Source organism: Bos indicus, chromosome 10 (assembly GCF_029378745.1).
Source record: "Bos indicus isolate NIAB-ARS_2022 breed Sahiwal x Tharparkar chromosome 10, NIAB-ARS_B.indTharparkar_mat_pri_1.0, whole genome shotgun sequence".
Taxonomy (NCBI): Eukaryota; Metazoa; Chordata; class Mammalia; order Artiodactyla; family Bovidae; genus Bos; species Bos indicus.
This window is the reverse complement of record NC_091769.1, coordinates 35788180-35806742: the sequence shown is the minus strand read 5'-3', so window position 1 is coordinate 35806742 and position 18563 is coordinate 35788180. Positions and strand designations below refer to the sequence as shown.

General features: G+C 50.5%; 1 protein-coding gene across 4 annotated transcripts in view; it reads right to left on the bottom strand.

Annotated features, from left to right (window-relative positions):
* Nucleotides 1–18563, bottom strand: part of PAK6 (p21 (RAC1) activated kinase 6) — a 39570-nt gene that overhangs the window by 4456 nt on the left and 16551 nt on the right. For all 4 annotated transcript variants that reach the window (XM_019968506.2, XM_070797263.1, XM_070797264.1 and 1 more), the window contains 3 exons: nucleotides 7621–7829; nucleotides 6101–6754; nucleotides 70–567 (listed from right to left, as the gene is read on the bottom strand). In XM_019968506.2, coding sequence (XP_019824065.1) covers nucleotides 70–567; nucleotides 6101–6754; nucleotides 7621–7824 — 1356 coding nt within the window. In that variant the 5' untranslated portion in view covers nucleotides 7825–7829. The remainder of the gene's footprint in view (nucleotides 1–69; nucleotides 568–6100; nucleotides 6755–7620; nucleotides 7830–18563) is intronic.

The following is an 18563-nucleotide window of genomic DNA, read 5'->3' as shown; positions in this document are numbered from 1 at the left end:
CCCGCGCGTCCGTGCTCCCGGAGGTCCATCACTGACCCGCCACATGCCCGCCACACCCTCTCCTCCCACCTCGTTAAAGAGCAGCTCCCTGCGCTGCTGCTTCCTGAGGTCCATCATCTTGACGGCCACCTGGCGGCCCGAGTGCTTCTCCCGGGCCAGGCAGACGATGCCCGTGGAGCCCTCGCCAATCTTCACGTAGCTGTCCAGCAGCAGCCGCGGATCACCCTGGTCCACCACCATCCTGAGCGCAGCCTTGAACTGCTCGTGTGTCACGACGCCCGTGTCCTCGCCAGCCAGGGCGCCCTTGGCCACCGCGGGGTCTTGGGGCAGGTACAGGTTGCTGGTGCTGATCTGGGCATGCCGGGTGCGGGGCGACCCCGCCGGGGAAGACCGGCCTGGAGGAGCGCCGGCGGCTGGGGCCGCGCGGAGGGACTTTTGGGGGCTGCTGGTATCCGAGGCGGTCAGAGGGCTGAAAGGCCCCACAGGCTGGTCTGAGGGCAAGGACTGGGCCTTGGCCACCAGGCTGGAGGGGCCGCCTTTCAGTGCCGGTCTGAAGGAGGAGCTGGGCTGTAGAAAGAAACAGAAGGAAGGTTGGCTGTGAGAGCACTTGGAGCACCCTTCCCAGAAGCAGGGGGTGGCCGCTGTGACCTCTGGACAAGTGTAGGGTCAGGCAGGGCATCAGATGAATGTGGGAGGTGCCTTAAGCAAAGATTTTCAAATGGAACTGAAGTCAAACCACAGTCCTGCTTGAGAAGCCAACCCCCAGTGTTCCCAGGTGAGCAGAAAAAATAACAGCTGTTTATATCCACTCTGCCCCTCCTGGGAAGACAAAGCCAGGTCCCTGGAGTGTTCTGGGCTAGGTATTTCTTCCCTGGGTGATGGACAGTCAGACCCCAGGGAGGCCACCAGGAGGCGATCCCCACTCTGTGCTGTGGGGCTGCACAGGGAATCTGGGTCAGAGCCATTCACAGCTGTGTCTCTCTCACCCAAGGGCTCAGGTGGGCAGAAGAGGCCCTGGGCATGGGGTGGAGGGCGGCAAATGCAGCAGCGCAGCTGTGACTGACTCCCAGGGCAGGGAAGGAAGGCCCCAGTCGAGGTCTGATAGTCCTGCTCATTCCTGACAATGGGGAGTCTGTGTGTCTGTGCTGTGAGCTACACAGCCATGTTACCTGGGGGCGGGGGGCAGTCCTTGGGTGTCCCCTGGACTGAGGATTTGGTACTAGAGAGATGTGGAGTCAGGAGGGTAGGTCTGGCCAAACACAAGCCTTGGGGCTGGGGTGAGAGGGTTTCCTAAGGGCTCCCTGGAGCAGCCCCTCTGGGTGATACATGCAACTCCCATGTATCCCCCAACAAGGAAGAGAGGGCAGCAGGCCCATGTTTCTGATCTCTGGCAGGGAGTGAGGGAGAGAAGGTGGAACTGAGTGCAGACTGGGCCCCCAGTGAGCCCTACACAGCTCCAGCCCTCCTGGCAGCCACAGCAAGAAAGGGTCCCATCCTTGGGTTTTCCTCAAGAAGCTGGTAAAGTACCACACAACATCACCCAAGGGCACCTGGAGAGGGCCATCCCCCAAAGTGACCTATTGGGGGGACACTTGAGGAGCTGCACAGGGACCTTCTGAGAACATCTCAGAGCCCATTTCATAGATGGTTTGTTTAGGTGCCTAGAGGGTGCTGGCCCTCCCTCACCCTCACAACTGAATCAGCTTCCAGAGAATCTGCTCAAGCACTCAGCTTGGGCTGGGCTGCATCAGTCTGGGCCTTGGGTCCTACCAGGCTCAGCCAGAGCCTTCTCAACCTCTTCAGCATCCCTTCCCCCTGGACTTCAGAGCCCCCACCCCAATCCCTGGCCTGGCCTGGCCTAGTTGAGCAAGTGCACGATGCCACTGCCGTGGCTGCTCTGCCAGCCCCAGTCCCATGTGCCCGCTGGGCGTGCTCCAGCCTCAGGCAGGCCGTGCCTGGCTTCAGCTCAGTCCTCGAGGTGAAAGAGCAGGAACGCCTCCTGGGACCGCTGAGACCACTCCACCCCTGCCTGGGGAGCACATCTGTGTAGTAGGTAGACTGTCCCATGTTCCCGCCAGTACCCAACCCTCACCTGCCTTTCCCTAGTCTGTTGTGGTGAAGCAGTGGGACCTCCAGCTGAGGGTCAGGAAAGGACCTGGATTCTGGTCTTGCCATGAATCCTATGCCAGTCCCCCTCTCTGAGCCCCAGTTTCCTCTGATATGGGGAGCTGGATAAAATGCAGAGTCCTGGGCCTTGGGAATGGCCTCAGTAGGTTCTGAGAGCAGGGACTCTGCATTTTAACAAGGCCCTGGAGACCCGGGTTCGATCCCTGGGTAAGGAAGATCTCCTAGAGGAGGAAATGGCAACCCACGCCACTATTCTTGCCTGGAGAATTCCATGAACAGAGAAGCTTGGTCCCTGGGGTTGCATTGAGTCGGACGTGACTGAGCAGCTAACACACTAGCACTGGGTTTTGAGGTGGGAGGAGCTTGAACCATAATTTGAGCTGCTCTGTGATTCCATGGCTGCGGGGAGCCCATGGGAGGGCTAGGTCTAGGGGTAGAGGGAGCGTGGCCACCACTGAGGCTGTGGGGCCACAACCAGGAACAGAAGCATCATGCCCTGTCACCCAGAAGCAGCGCCCACGGCTCTGTAAAAAGGCTGCCTGCTGGCCAAGGCGGATTTAATATAGAAAATGTGCTCTCTGAGCAGCATTGGTGTGGGCGGAGCTTGAGGACGTGAAAAGCTCCTAAAGTTGCCCTCAACGTTATCCTCTTGGCCCTTGACCTCTCTCCACCCTGGATCTCTAAGGAAGGCAGACAATTTCCCATTCCTTCCGGCCTCTCAGCTTCTTGCATGAGCTCTCTGCTCTGAGGATGTGTGGACACGGGGAGGGTGGGGACAGGCCATGCAGAGGGGCTGAGGAGGGGGCTTCATTCCTCTCTGCCATCAAGGCCCCCACGGAGACCCTGAGCTCAGGGCCCGAGGTTACAGGGGGTGGACCCGGTGGAGAGGCCAGCACCCATGTGGTCTAGGACACGGGGGTGGTGGGCCAGGCTTGGTCTTCACCTCTGCAGGGTCTGGTCCCAAGTGTCCCTTTGTGGGCTTTGCTGCCTGTCTCCACAAGGAGGGAGCTTCTACCTCACAGAGCCACCAGAAAGGACCGGGTGAAGCTTGTTAAACCACTCCAAGAAAGCGAAAGGGCAACAAAACGTGGACTTAATTAAGGACTCTGGATTAATTCTGGAGTTACTTGTGTGACTGAGGCCTCTTGCAGGGCAGGAAGCCACTAGAAAGAAAAGTCGTTCGTGGAGTTACAACGCTGCCCCATGTTCCCTTCCTGGGCTGTGGTAACAGGGCCGAGCTCTCCAGCTGTGGGCTCAGGAGGCTGTTCTGTCAGGGCTGCACAGGCAGAGGCCATCTCATAATATTTAAGAAATAATAAAGCCATTTACAGAGGGCTTACCACTTTAACAAGGGCATTAAGTGCCTTATCTCATTTAATGCTCATGGCCCTGTGGATTGTTTTATTAAGCCATGGGTAATATTATTATCTACGTTTGTAGATGAGGAAATAGGCTCGGAGAGGTTAAGTAACTTGCTCAGAGTCACTCAGTAGGAAGCAGACTTCAGCCCCGGTCAGGTCAGCCTGACCTCTCACCTCTATGCAGTGGTCTGACTGGGAGTCCTTGGCATATAATGGAGTACATGATACACAGCAGGTATTTAACCCAGGTTTGCAGATTGCTGAGGTCTTTCTGACTCAGCCTTTCTGCCACTAAGTGGGGCCATTTCTAAATCCCTCAAGCTCTGTCTTACCTCCTTGGCCTTCCTGTCCCTCCTTGGGTCCTCTTTTGCTCTTTGGTCAAAGTGAGTGACTGCAGACCAAGTGGCACAAGAGCCGAGGGCAGTAGTTCTCAACTGGGGATGATTTTTTCCCTTGAGGAACACTTGGCAATGTCTGGAGGAATTTGGGGTTGTCCCATCTGAGGGGTGCTACTAGCATCTAGAGGGTAGCAGTCAGAGATGCTTTTGAATATCCTTCAATACACAGGAGAGTCCTTACCGTAGAGGATTATCTACAGACGTCAGCGGTACAAGGTTGAGAAGCCTGGACCCAGAGTGGCTAAGGGGCAGTCTTGGCCCTGCCTTTTAGGAGCCTGGCTTGAGAACATCTGTCCAGAAGGGTGTGCCCAGGGGGCCAGATTGCGAACTGTGGTGTCTCTGAGTGCCAGACAAGTGCCACCTGCCTCCACAGGTACAGGGGAGACGCTGCACCCCTTGCAGCAGCAGCCCACAGTAGGTGCCTGGTGAAGTGTGCAGAGATGGGGGATGGCCTGGCCCCCTGCTGTGGGGTGCAGGAGGAAGCTCTGGGCCATGCATGCCAGTTTTGACACCCCCTTTTTTCCAAATCCCTGAAACCACCTCCCTGCTCCATCAAGACCCTCTAAGTGCACTTTCTGGTGGTATGCACTGTCCTGCTCCTTCCTTAGTTTTCTGGGGAATGTCTCCCCAGGGACACAGCCTTCCAAACCCCTCCACCCGCTCACAGGCACTCATGTTTTCACACATGACATATCAAGCCACGTCTCATCTATTCCTCCCCAAAACCGAGCCCTGTAGGGGATCCCAGCCCACTGTCCTTTGTCCCAGTGGGGGCTGGAGGGCACAAAGCCCAGACCTCCTCTGGCTGGCAGCAACTTAGAAGGGGTTGAGGGTCCAGGTCACTCCCAACCCCGCTGTCCCCCACACTCAGGCGGGACACAGAGGCACCATCTGGGAGGGGAGACTCTGTCACTCAGGCTGCTGTGCTGGTTATTTCTTAGATCTGACCTATAACCCTCGTGGGCTTCGCTAGTGGCTCAGTGCTAAAGAACATGCCTGCCAAGCAGGAGACACGTCGATCCCTGGGTCTGGAAGATTCTCTGGAGAAGAAAATGGCAACCCACTCCAGTATTCTTGCCTGGTTTGAAATCCCATGGACAGAGGAGCCTGGTGGGCTGCAGTCCACAGGGTCGCAAAGAGTCGGACACGATTTAGCAAGTAAACAGCAACAAGCTCATGCTGCGGCCTAAGCTCATTTCTGCCTGTCCCTTAGGAAGAAGCTAAAAGATGCCTTTGTGAAAAGGCCTTCATGAGCAGGAGGTGTGAGCCCAGAGGGCCCCCCACCCCTAGCTGACTCTTTGAGTCAGTCTTCTCATCTGCCAAATGGGAAAGGATGTTACTGTCACCACGGACGGCGTGTCATACGGTATGGAAGAAGCCAAAGCTTTCTCTGCCTGCCAAGAAATGTCACCATTAGGGCTCCATTCACTGTTTCCTTTTTAACAAGAAAAATGTGTGCATTTGATACTGTCACACATGCTGAACGCTGGTTCTCCTGATGCTCCCAGACCCAGGCAAATTCAATCCTCTAACTTTTCACAGGGCACACAATATGAGAAAAAAATAATTATAGAAATGTTAAACAGAGCAGCAACCACTAGAAAAAGGGTAGGCAGGAAGGAGGGGAGGAAGGGAGGGAGTGAGGAGGAAGAAATCCTCACTAGAGAAGGGCATTTCTGAATGCCTATGGGAGAAGTAGTGCAGGGAGGCTGTGCCTGACCTCAGGAGAGCCCTGGGAGAAGCAGGGGTTGAGGCCAAAAGAAGATCTGAGAAGAGAGAGAGCCAGAGAGACCTTGCCCCCTAAGTCCTAGAGCACCTACTTCTTCTGGGGCCTGGGTAGGGGTTGCTGGTCACTGGAGGCAGGGGAGGGTCTGGGCTTGTGGTTAAAAGTGCTGCTTTTTCAGGGGGCATACCTGCCTCCCTGTGTGGTCTGCCTAGACACATTCCAGAAAGCAGGAGTATCAGCTGGGGCATACTGGAGCCCCTCAGAAGCCCCTGCAAAGTGACCTGGCTTGCAACCTCTGACGCACATGTGCTAAGCCTTTGGAGAAGGAGCACTCAGCTGGTTCAGTGTAGAATCCTCAGTTGATGATCTGTTGCCTTCCCCCAACCCGACCATGTAAGCAGGAAAGGCGGGCAGGGCCTGTGTCCCCAGTGGATGCAGTGGGCCCAGCTGCCTACCCTGGTGAGAGTAGGGGCCCCGGCCTGACCTACCTTGCTCTGTGCTGGAGGGCCTGGCTTGCTGCTGCTTGGAGGGGCCGTGGCAGGAGCAGACAGGAACATGCTTCGGAACAGCCTGCGCTTCAGGCTGCTCTCCTGGGTCTTAGGGCTGGGGCTGCCCTCCCCGCCAGGCCTGCCCGCGGCCGAGCCCACCAGGCAGGACTGTGGCCGGGCCTCCTCGGGGCCATGCCTGGCAGTCTTGGTCCCACGCCTGCCCGTGGCTGTAGGGGGTGAGGTCCCAGTTGGGGAACTCTGCAAACAGGTGCCCAGCTGCAGGCAGCGCTGTGTGGCACCCTGGAACTCGGCAGGGCCCAGGGACTGTGCTTTGGCGGCCAGTCCATTGGGAAGGACCCGTGGGCTCTGCAGCTCGGGCCACGGCACCTGCCTGCGTCCTGCTGGTGCGCCCCCGTTGCAGCTGAGGTAGAGTCCGTGGGGGTCGCTGCGCTCAGACTGGGGGCTCTGAAGGTACATGTCCGGGTCAGCGGCCCACTGCTCATCCCCCAGCAGCCCCAGGGACTGTGCCCGCCGCCGGCTGGTGGGGCTGCGGCCGCGCAGGGTGTTGGAACTGATGACTGACAACTTCTGGATGTCGTTGAGCAGCCCGGAGATGTAGCCGTCCGTAGGCACTGAGCTGCCCCGCACCACCGTCTGCGGGAGGGGTGGAGGAAGAGTGTGGTGAGCCTCCTGTTCATGGTGGAGGGTGGGGGTCAGGTCAGAGAGGGGGGCCTGGAGGAGGAGGAACACCTGAGGACCTTGCTTGCTGCATCATCTACCTGTTCCTTAATTTTTCAGTCCCTTACCAGGGCTCACAGAGGGCCAGGTCTGTGCTGGGGTGGGCATAAAAGAAGAAGCTTCATTCTCATGGGCTCAAGAGCTCCACAGTCTGGCAGGGCAGACAGGTGAGTAACCACAGTGTTTAATCCAGCATGCCTGATGGTGTGGGTGGCTGAGCCTGGGGAGCTGGTGGGACTTCAGACCCTGCCTGGAGCTCACTGCCATTCTCCAGCTCTATCTGTGGTCTTCTTGGGGGGCATGCAGAGTTCTCTGTGGGGAAAGGCTCCAGGCCAACGCTTTCCTCCACACACATGGGCTTTGTGCCCTCCAAACCCCGCCAGGGCCCTGACCCCAATCCCTGTGAGGATCTTCATCACACTGTGTCCTGACCTACACAACGTAATCCCCCTGGTCTGTGAGAGCCCCAGGTCCAAATATTGCTTTGGGACATACTTAAAGATTGTTCATTGTTATCTGAAACTCAAATTTTATTGGGCCTCCTGTATCTTTATTTGCTAAATCTGGCAACCCTCCCACCCTGTGGGTTGGGATACCCCTCCCCCTTCAAACCAGACTCCTTCTCCCTAGGGAGAAGAGAAGAGGCTGATTAGCAGGGAAAGAAAACAAGGTAACTGATAGCTGGTTGTCACGTTTCCTCAGGTGCCTGGGTGGTCCTGCCAGCTGCCCTCCCTGGAGAGGGATGGTCTGAACCCCACCCTCCGCCCTCCTGCCCGCCTCACCTTCATGGGCTGGAGCTGCACCCGGGTGATGCGTGAAGGGTCCACCACGGGCTTGGGTCGCCGCAGCGTGTCCAGGATGTTCTGCCATTGTGGGGGGAGGCCCACGAACTTGCCTTCTTTGGGGTCGAAGGAGGTGTGCACGCGGTGCTGGAAGTTCTGTGGGGCCGAGATCTCGGGGCGTTTCTTCTTTTTCTTGCGGAACATGGTGCCTGCATGGGGAGGCTCAGGCTGAGCTCCGGCTCCACAGGGGCCTGGCCCCAGGGAAGCACAGGGGGCTGCAGCGCGTGCTGGGGGCCCAGGCTCCCTTCCCGGGCACACCCCCACCCCTACCAGCCAAGGCTCCCTTCCTGGGCACACACCCCCCGCCCATACCAGCCCAGGCTCCCCCTACCCCACCTCGCAGGCCTCTTCCTTGGGGGAATGGGCTAGCTCCCCACAGAGAGGTCCCAGAAGTAGCAAGAGCCCCATAAATAAGCCAACACAGACTACAAACATGGAAAAGAGGTGTCTGTTTTCTTGTCTGCGCCAAGTCCCCTGCCGAGCACGCAGACTCTGGGGGTGTGTTTTTATAAGATCCAAAGACATGACAAATATCATTCCACCGTCAAAGAGCTAAAAGCGGGGTGGGGGAAGAGGGAGGAAAGCCCACAAACGCATTTATGAAGTAAGCATGATCTTGATTCTTAAAGCAGATAAGACTAGTACAAGAAAAGGAAAATGTGAACCAACTTCATTTATGAACATAAAAGAAAATCCTAAATAAAATTAGCAAATTGAATCCAACTGTGCATTAAAGGTTTTTGTTTGTTTTTTCTTTTATATCACAGTCAACTCAGGTTTGTCCCAGGATGGTTCTAAAACAAACCTGTCAATGTGACATGCACCTTCACAGAAAGGCAAGCTGCTGATTCACAGGCACGCTGCCCAGTCAGGGACCAAGCTAAAAGGACCCTCGTGGTCCCCAGGTGCTTGGCCCTAATTCTGGAAAGGCCCTGAGCCAAGGGCACTGCTGGGGAGGGTGAGGGCCACTATCTTAGGGGGAAAAGACAGCCCAGCTCCACCTGGGCTCCTTTCTCTCTGGTCTCAGAACTCTGACTATACAAAACATCCCCTGCAGTCAAACCTCCATCCCTTACTTTGCAGTTGGGGGTTTGCCTAAGGCCTTAAGGGGCTTCCCTCATAGCTCAGTCAGTAAAGAATCTGCCTGCAATGCAGGAAATCTGGGTTCGATTCCTGGGTTGGGAAGATGCTCTGGAGAAGGAAATGGCAACCCACTCCAGTATTCTCACCTGGTGAATCCCATAGACAGAGGAGCCTGGCAGGCTACAGTTCATGGGATCGCAAGAGTCAGACACAACTTAGCGACTAAACCACCACCACCTAAAGCCCTACTAAGCTCCATCAACAGCTCTGAGTGACATGGGCATGCAGATCTGAGTGAGAGAGACTGGAGACCCAAGAGGCAAAGCGCTGACCCTTCCAAGTGCTGCTCTGGCCTTGCCTTCAGGGAGCCCTAGGCTGGGACCACATGTGATGGAAGACACTCAAATATTTTTATATCTGATGTGACTCAAAATAGCTCAATGGGTTTGTGTGTGTATGTGGGTGGGGGGTGTGTGTGCAAAAGATACTCAGTAGGCTCTTGTGTCAGCTATAAAGGTCACTTTCAACAAGACACGTTTTGTGTCTTGAATGCTTGGATCATTCATCTATCCACAGAACTGAATATGGTCATGGCATCAGAACATGGCATTCTCTTTTTTGCTTCTGCTCTGGAAGCAGAATTTTCCTGGTTACTTTCACAGGTTCTGGAGTAGGTCACAGATCTAGGAGGGAGCTGGTGCCCACTTGGAGGGAAGGGGGCTCAAACAGCCACAGCCTCTCCACATTCACCAAGAATGAATCAATCTGAATCCAGGTCATACCTCTTGGAATGGCCATCACTTTGGGGACCTTGAAATTCAGGAATCTATCAAACATTCCCACCAGGCAAAGCCACATGTGCAGAAGCTCCAAGAACCAAGGACTTTAGAATGAAATATACCTTTGAGTTATAGAAGAGAGGCAGGAAGTCTGCCACCAATTTGGGGAGATTCTGAGCAAGCTACATAAATGCTGTAACCCTCAGCACTCTTCATCTTTAAAGTGGGGTTAATAAAAGATAAAACACAGGTTTAGGGAGTGTTAAGTGAGCAGATTCCCATGAAACAGGGGCTTTTTCTCTTGCTCTGTTACCTCTCTGAGCATCCTCTCAGTTCAGGGCCCTGCAGACAGCAGAACTTGAGCAGATACAAGTCTGGAAGTGATGCCCAACCCCTATCCTTCGGAGTCACCTGGCAGGGGTTATGCGTGATTTCTGGTACTAGGGCCCTTGCTACTTCTCCACAATGTAGACTCTTCATGGTTTGGTAAAACTTGACCTCCTCCTGGTGGTCTTTGGCTACAGAAGAATCTCAGTTCTGCAATTCTGTTCTCAGAGCGTCTCAGACCCTCTGGATCTGTCCAGACATCTCTGGATTAGCTCAGCTGACAGTTTCACTCTCCTCCCTACTCTGTGAACTCTTCTAGAGGTGCAGGGAACAGCCAAGAGTTGAAAAAGAGCTGGCTAATACTCCCTCCTGCAAGGAGATCAAATCAGTCAATCCTAAAGGAAATTAACTGAATATTTATTGGAAGGATTGATGCTGAAGCTGAAGCTCCAATACTTTGGCCACCTGATAGGAAGAGCCAACTCTTTAGAAAAGGCCCTGATGCTGGGAAAGATTGAAGGCAGGAGGAGAAGGGGGCGACAGAGGATGAGATGGTTGGAGGGTATCACCGACTTGATGGACATGAGTTTGAGCAAGCTCTGGGAGATAGTGAAGGACAGGAAGCCTGGTGTGCTGCAGTCCATGGGGTCACAAAGAGTCGGACAACGACTTAACAACAATACTCCCCCCAACCCCACCCAGAACACCCCACACCCTAACTTCTTGGCCCCACTCAAGGGCCCAGCATTTGCTGCAGGAATGTGCAGAGATGGCATCTTTAGTAAATGGTCTGTGTGACTCCGAAATCACCCTAACAACTACTCCAGAATAAAGTTCTTCCCACGGGTATCAGGAAGGGCCTGAGGAAAGGAAGACAGTGCAGGGTCCTAGGGCCCAGGAGTTGGGGTGGGAGGTCAGGAGCTGACAGAAGCAGTGAACTGAGCTCAGGCTTCAGGGGAGGGGAAGCAGAGATTTAGGAATCGGAGCCAGTCACTTAGTGAGTGGGAAATCCACACCTAAAGGGAGGCTTCCAGGACTCATCCAAAATGATGGTAAGGCCAACACTGCTTGAGACAACATGATTTTGCACAGAGAAAAATCTACACATAATCTTTTGGGATTAAATGTGAATTTTAAAAGTCCCTAATTCAAGATTGGTATAAAAAAAATCAATTGTATTTTTGCATACCTGCAACAAACAAATAGAAAAGGAAATAAAAAAAAAAATTCTATGGTACAATGGGAAATAGACCTTTGTGCTTTGTCCCCCAACCCTACCCCCCACCCCCATACCTGGTACAGAGCTCTTAAAACTCCTGGAATCCCCAGAGTGATAAAACTGTTGTAACTTTCAGCCTCACCCTCTCCTACTTCTGCAAAGGGAAGAGGGGCCTGGAGACTGAGTTATTCATTAGGTCCAGTGGTAAAGAATCTGCCTTCCAATGTAGGGGATGAGGGTTTGATCCCTGGGAGGGAAAACAAGATCCCACATGCTACAGGGCAACTAGCCACAACTGGAAAGTGTGCATGCGGCAAGGAAGACCTAGCACAGCACCCCCCTCCAAAGTCATCAATAGCCAACGATTTAATCGATTGTGCCTACTTAATGAAACTGCCATTCAACCCCTCCGGGATAGGTTTCAGGGCTGAAGAACCCAGGTGCTGAAAGGCTGATGTGCATGGAAGCTCTATGCCCTTCCCCTCTCCAGTCCAGAATCTCTTCTTCCCTTTGGCTGTTCCTGTCTCTTTTCTAGTGAACTAGTTATAGTAACGTGATTTCTTGACTTCCACCAGCCATCTCAGCAAATTATCAAATGTGAGAAGAGGGCTGTGGGAAACTTAATTTATAGCCAGCTGGTCAGAAGTACTGGCTTTGGAGCGGGAGTCCAAAATAGGGGGCAGTTTGTAGGGCTGAGCCTGAGGGGTCTGTGCTATTTCAGGAGTTAATGTCAGAATCAAACTGCATTATGGAACACCCAGTTGATCCCAGAGAGTTGGAGAAGTGATTTTAGGAAGAAAAAAAAAACTTCTCATTTGATGTCAGAGGTGTTGTTAGGTAAAACCCTTCAGACATCCTTTCCCATTTTACATTAAAAATATCAGATTTTTATGAATAAATCTAATTGAAGAGGTGCAAGGTCTCTACATGGAAAAATATCAAACATTAAAGATAATAAAGAATGTTCATAGGTTAGAAAACTCAATATTATAAAATTATCAATTATTCCCAAATTAACGTACAGAGTTATTGCAATATCAATCAAAATCACAGCATAATTCTGTTGATAGAAATTGACAAACTGTTCTATATTCTATCAATGAAAAATCAGAAAGAGAAATTAAGGAATCAATCCCATTCACCACTGCAACAAAAACAATTAAGTATCTAGGAATAAACTTACTTAAGGAGACAAAAGAACTGTACACAGAAAATTATAAGACACTAATGAAAGAAATCAAAGATGATATAAATAGATGGAGAGATATTCTATGTTCCTGGGTAGAAAGAATCAATATTGTGAAAATGACTATACTACCAAATGCAATCTACAGATTCAATGCGATCCCTATCCAATTAACAACGGTGTTTTTCACAGAACTAGAACAAAAAATTTCACAGTTCATATGGAAACGCAGAAGACCCCGAATAGCCAAAGCAGTCTTTTTTTTTTTCAATTTTTTAATTTTATTTTATTTTTAAACTTTACAATATTGTATTAGTTTTGCCAAATATCGAAATGAATCCACCACACACTAGGAAACCAAAGCAGTCTTGAGAAAGAACGATGGAGCTGGAGGAATCAACCTTCCTGACTTCAGATTATACTACAAAGCTACAGTCCTCAAGACACTATGGTACTGGCACAAAAATAGAAACATAAACCAATGGAAAAAGAAAGAAAGCCCAGAAATAAACCCATGCACCTATGGGTACCTTATATTTGACAAACGAGGCAAGAATATGCAATGGGGCAAACACAGCCTCTTCAATAGATGGTGCTGGGAAAACTGGACAGCTACATATAAAAGAATGAAATTAGAACACTTCCTAACACCATATCGGAGAAGGCAATGGCACCCCACTCCAGCACTCTTGCCTGGAAAATCCCATGGACGGAGGAGCACGGTAGGCTGCAGTCCATGGGGTCGCGAAGAGTCGGACACGACTGAGCGACTTCACTTTCACTTTTCACTTTCATGCACTGGAGAAGGAAATGGCAACCCACTCCAGTGTTCTTGCCTGGAGAATCCCAGGGGTGGGGGAGCCTGGTGGGCTGCCGTCTATGGGGTCACACAGAGTCGGACACGACTGAAGTGACTTAGCAGTAGCAGTAACACCATACACAAAGATAAACTCAAAATGGATTAAAGACCTAACTGTAAGACCAGAAACTATAAAACCCTTAGAGGAAAACATAGGCAGAACACTCAATGACATAAATCAAAGCAAGATCCTCTATGACCCACCTCCTAGAGCAATGGAAATAAAAACAAAAGTAAACAAGTGGGACCTGATTAAACTTAAAAGCTTTTGCACAGCAAAGGAAACTATAAGCAAGGTAAAAAGACAACTCTCAGAATGAGAGAAAATAATAGCAAATGAAACATCTGACAAAGGTTTAATTTCCAAAATACACAAGCAGCTCATACAACTCAATACCAGAAAAACAAACAACCCAATCAAAAAGTGGGGAAAAGGCCTAAACAGACATTTCTCCAAAGAAGACCTACAAATGGCTAACAAACACATGAAAAGATGCTCAACATCACTCATTATTAGCGAAATGCAAATCAAAATGACAATGAGATATCACCCCACTGGTCAGAATGGCCATCATCAAAAAGTCTACAAACAATAAATGCTGGAGAGGGTGTGGAGAAAAGGGAATGTTCTTGCGCTGTTGGTAGGAATGTAAATTGATACAGCCACTATGGAAGATGGTATGGAGATTCCTTAAAAAAACTAGGAATAAAACCACCATATGACCCAGCAATCCCACTCCTAGGCATATACCCTGAGAAAACCAAAATTGAAAAAGACACACGTATCCCATTGTTCACTGCAGCACTATTTACAATAGCTAGAACATGGAAGCAACCTAGGTGTCCATCGACAGATGAATGGATAAAGAAGCTGTGGTACGTATACACAATGGAATATTACTCAGCCATAATAAGGAACACCTTTGAGTCAGTTCAAATGGGGTGGATGAACCTAGAACCTATTAAACAGTGAAGTAAGTCAGAAACAGAAAGATAAATATTGTATTCTAATGCATATATATGGAATCTAGAAAAGTGGTACTGAAGAATTTACTTACAGTGCAGCAATGCCGAAATAGACACAGAGAATAGACTTATAGACATGGGGAGAGGGGAGGTGGGGTGAGATGTATGGAAAGAATAACATGGAAACTTACATTACCACATGTAAAATAGATAGCCGATGGGAATTTGCTGTATGGCTAACAAACTCAAACAGGGGCTCTGTAGAGGGGTGGGATGGGGAGGGAGATGGGAGGGAAGTCCAAAGGGAGGGGATATATGTATACCTATGGCTGATTCAAAGAATAGCAAGAAGAGATAAGAAAGCCTTCTTCAGCGTTCAATGAAAAGAAATAGAGGAAAACAACAGAATGGGAAAGACTAGAGATTTCTTCAAGAAAATCAGAGATACCAAAGAAACATTTCATGCAAAGATGGGCTCGATAAAGGACAGAAATGGTATGGACCTAACAGAAGCAGAAGATATTAAGAAGAGATGGCAAGAATACACAGAAGAACTGTACAAAAAAGATCTTCATGACCCAGATAATCACGATGGTGTGATCACTGACCTAGAGCCAGACATCCTGGAATGTGAAGTCCAGTGGGCCTTAGAAAGCATCACTACGAACAAAGCTAGTGGAGGTGATGGAATTCCAGTTGAGCTCTTTCAAATCCTGAAAGATGATACTGTGAAAGTGCTGCACTCAATATGCCAGCAAATTTGGAAAACTCAGCAGTGGCCACAGGACTGGAAAAGGTCAGTTTTCATTCCAATCCCAAAGAAAGGCAATGCCAAAGAATGCTCAAACTACCACACAATTGCACTCATCTCACACACTAGTAAAGTAATGCTCAAAATTCTCCAAGCCAGGCTTCAGCAATATGTGAACCGTGAACATCCTGATGTTCAAGCTGGTTTTAGAAAAGGAAGAGGAACCAGAGATCAAATTGCCAATATCCACTGGATCATGGAAAAAGCAAGAGAGTTCCAGAAAAACATCTGTTTCTGCTTTATTGACTATGCCAAAGCCTTTGACTGTGTGGATCACAGTAAACTGGAAAATTCTGAAAGAGATGGGAATACCAGACCACCTGACCTGCCTCTTGAGAAATCTGTATGCAGGTCAGGAAGCAACAGTTAGAACTGGACATGGAACAACAGACTGGTTCCAAATAGGAAAAGGAGTACGTCAAGGCTGTATATTGTCACCCTGTTTATTTAACTTATATGCAGAGTACATCATGAGAAACGCTGGACTGGAAGAAACACAAGCTGGAATCAAGATTGCCGGGAGAAATATCAATAACCTCAGATATGCAGATGACACCACCCTTATGGCAGAAAGTGAAGAGGAACTCAGAAGCCTCTTGATGAAAGTGAAAGTGGAGAGTGAAAAAGTTGGCTTAAAGCTCAACATTCAGAAAATGAAGATCATGGCATCCGGTCCCATCACTTCATGTGAAATGGATCGGGAAACAGTGTCAGACTTTATTTTTCTGGGCTCCAAAATCACTACAGATGGTGACTGCAGCCATGAAATTAAAAGACGCTTACTCCTTAGAAGGAAAGTTATGACCAACCTAGATAGCATATTCAAAGGCAGAGACATTACTTTGCCAACAAAGGTTCGTCTAGTCAAGGCTCTGGTTTTTCCTGTGGTCATGTATGGATGTGAGAGTTGGACTGTGAAGAAGGCTGAGTGCCAAAGAATTGATGCTTTTGAACTGTGGTGTTGGAGAAGACTCTTGAGAGTCCCTTGGACTGCAAGGAGATCCAACCAGTCCTTTCTGAAGGAGACCAGCCCTGGGATTTCTTTGGAAAGAATGATGCTAAAGCTGAAACTCCAGTACTTTGGCCACGTCATGCGAAGAGTTGACTCATTGGAAAAGACTCTGATGCTGGGAGGGATTGGGGGCAAGAGGAGAAGGGGACGACAGAGGATGAGATGGCTGGATGGCATCAGTAACTCAATGGACGTGAGTCTGAGTGAACTCCGGGAGTTGGTGATGGACAAGGAGGCCTGGCGTGCTGCGATTCATGGGGTCGCAAAGAGTCGGACACGACTGAGTGACTGATCTGATCTGATCTGATCTGATGGCTGATTCAGGTTGAGGTTTGACAGAAAACAACAAAATTCTGTAAAGCAACTATCCTTCAATTAAAAAAAAAGAAATTGACAAACTGATTCTAAAATGTACAGAGAAATTAAGAATCAGGAATAGCCAAGACAGTCTTGAACAAGAACAAAGTTAGAGAGTTACGTTACTAGATATCAAGACTGATTATAAAGCTACCATAATTAATGCAGTGTGGAACTGGCACACAGATTGATGAGTCGACCAGTGGAACAGAAGAGAGCATCCAGAAATAGACTCACTCACATAAGGTCATTTAATTTACGACAGAGGTGACAGTGCAATATGGTGGGAACTGAAGGTCTTTTCCATAAATGTAGCTGAAGCAATTAGATATTCATATGAAAAAAGAAGAATCCGGAAAAACGAATTCGTATCATATCCCCAAACTAACTGGCTCTAAATGTGAAAGGTAAAATAATAAAGTGATGGTAGGGGGTTGGAGGGGGAAACCTATAGTCTGGCCATCCCCTGCCCTAGGTCTGCTGTGAGTGACTATGGGGGCCTCTCCTGGAGGCCCTGACCTGCTGGGGCCCAAACCTGTCCCTACCCATGGGTCCCAAGGACAAATTAAACCTCCAAGGTTTTCTTTGTCCAAAGCAGGCCTAGGTTAGCAATAGTAATTTCTTTCTAAAGATTTCACAAGGATTTTTGTAAAGATTTTACAAAGATTAATTTGTAAATGCAGTATGAACACAATGACTGTCTGAAGGGAAATGTAGCAAAATATTCATTATCGTTGCATTTGACTGCTGGGGCCCCAGGTGATTTCCTCCTACTCCATCTTTGTACTCTTCTGAATTTTCCGTAAAGACAATGGGCTGCTTTTTAAGTCGCTTCAGTCATGTCCAACTCTGTGCGACCCCATAGATGGCAGCCCACCAGGCGCCCCCATCTCTGGGAATCTCCAGGCAAGAACACTGGAATGGGTTGCCATTTCCTTCTCCAATGCATGAAAGTGAAAAGTCAAAGTGATGTTGCTCAGTCGTGTCCGACTCTTAGCGACCTCATGGACCGCAGCCTACCGTGCTCCTCCGTCCATGGGATTTTCCAGGCAAGAGTACTGGAGTGGGGTGCCATTGCCTTCTCCGAAAGAAAACAACATATTTTTAAATAAAGAAGAGTGATCCCTAAGGACTGAGTTCCTAAGAGATAAGCACCCACTTAAGTTTCTGATGTGGCCAGGTCACTGGGTATCCATCACCTGAGTGCCTCTCTCCAGTTCTGTGTCCTAGACACACACACGAATGCCCAGACAGGGGCCCTCCCTTGCCATTCCTAGGTCTCCATCTTCCACGAAGTTTCCCACCTTCTGACAAGCCCAGGAGTCCCTGGGCTGAGGGAGGGCGGGTGCTGAGTCAGCCTTGAGGTTAAATCAAACCAGGCCACGCCCACGTTTAAAACTGTCACCCAGCAGCTCCAGCGCTTTGAGTCCACACCCCAGTGGAAGAGCTCTCCTTAAAGAAGATACTCTGGACGGGGACGCAGGAAGAAGGGTACTGTCCCCTCAGAGAGCCAGTCCCGGCCTTGTCTCCTGCCCAGCCTGACAGAAACTATGTGGGCTTCAGTGGCGGAAGAAAGTGGGCAGAGGCAGGGCGCCCGCTCTGGTTCAGGGTGAACTCCGCTGCCCCGGCCCCTCCCTTCTGGTCTGACACCTCGCCAGACCAGGGGAGGGAGGGGTTAGGAGTCTTCCTTAGGCTGGGATGCGTTTCTAGCCCGAGGAATGCTTTGCACATTCCTCTTCTGAATGGCCAAGGAAGTCACCATCCAGCCAGCAGGCTGGCCCATGACTGGGTGGGAGAAGAATGACCATCGCCAGAGAGGGGAGGGAAGGGGAGGGGAAGGGAGAGGAGGGGAGAGCCCTGCCCCAACCAGTCTGAGAAGGAAGCTCTGGGCACACCTCCTGAGGCGGCTGCTCCCTCCAGTGCAAGCCGAGCCTGGCACTTGGGGAGCCGGTCAGCTCCTGGCAGAGCCTTCTGGAGGAAGAGCTGCCACACCCAGTAACACTGAGGGTGGAGTTGGTGGGAGAGTTCAGGGAGCCACAGGCCCGGGTCATTGAGGGGTGGGACTCTCATGTCAGAGGAGCAGGAGACTGCAGAGAGAAAGGGAAGTAACTTTTCTTGAACACCTACTATGTGTTAGGCACTTTCCAAGCACCAACTAATTGAATCCTCACAACAACCCTGGGAGGCAGGCATTATTATTATCATCTGCAAATCCAGATGGGGTTCAGGGAGGCTGAATAACTTGCCCAGGGTCCCAGAACCAGGAAATGACCGAGTTGGGGTT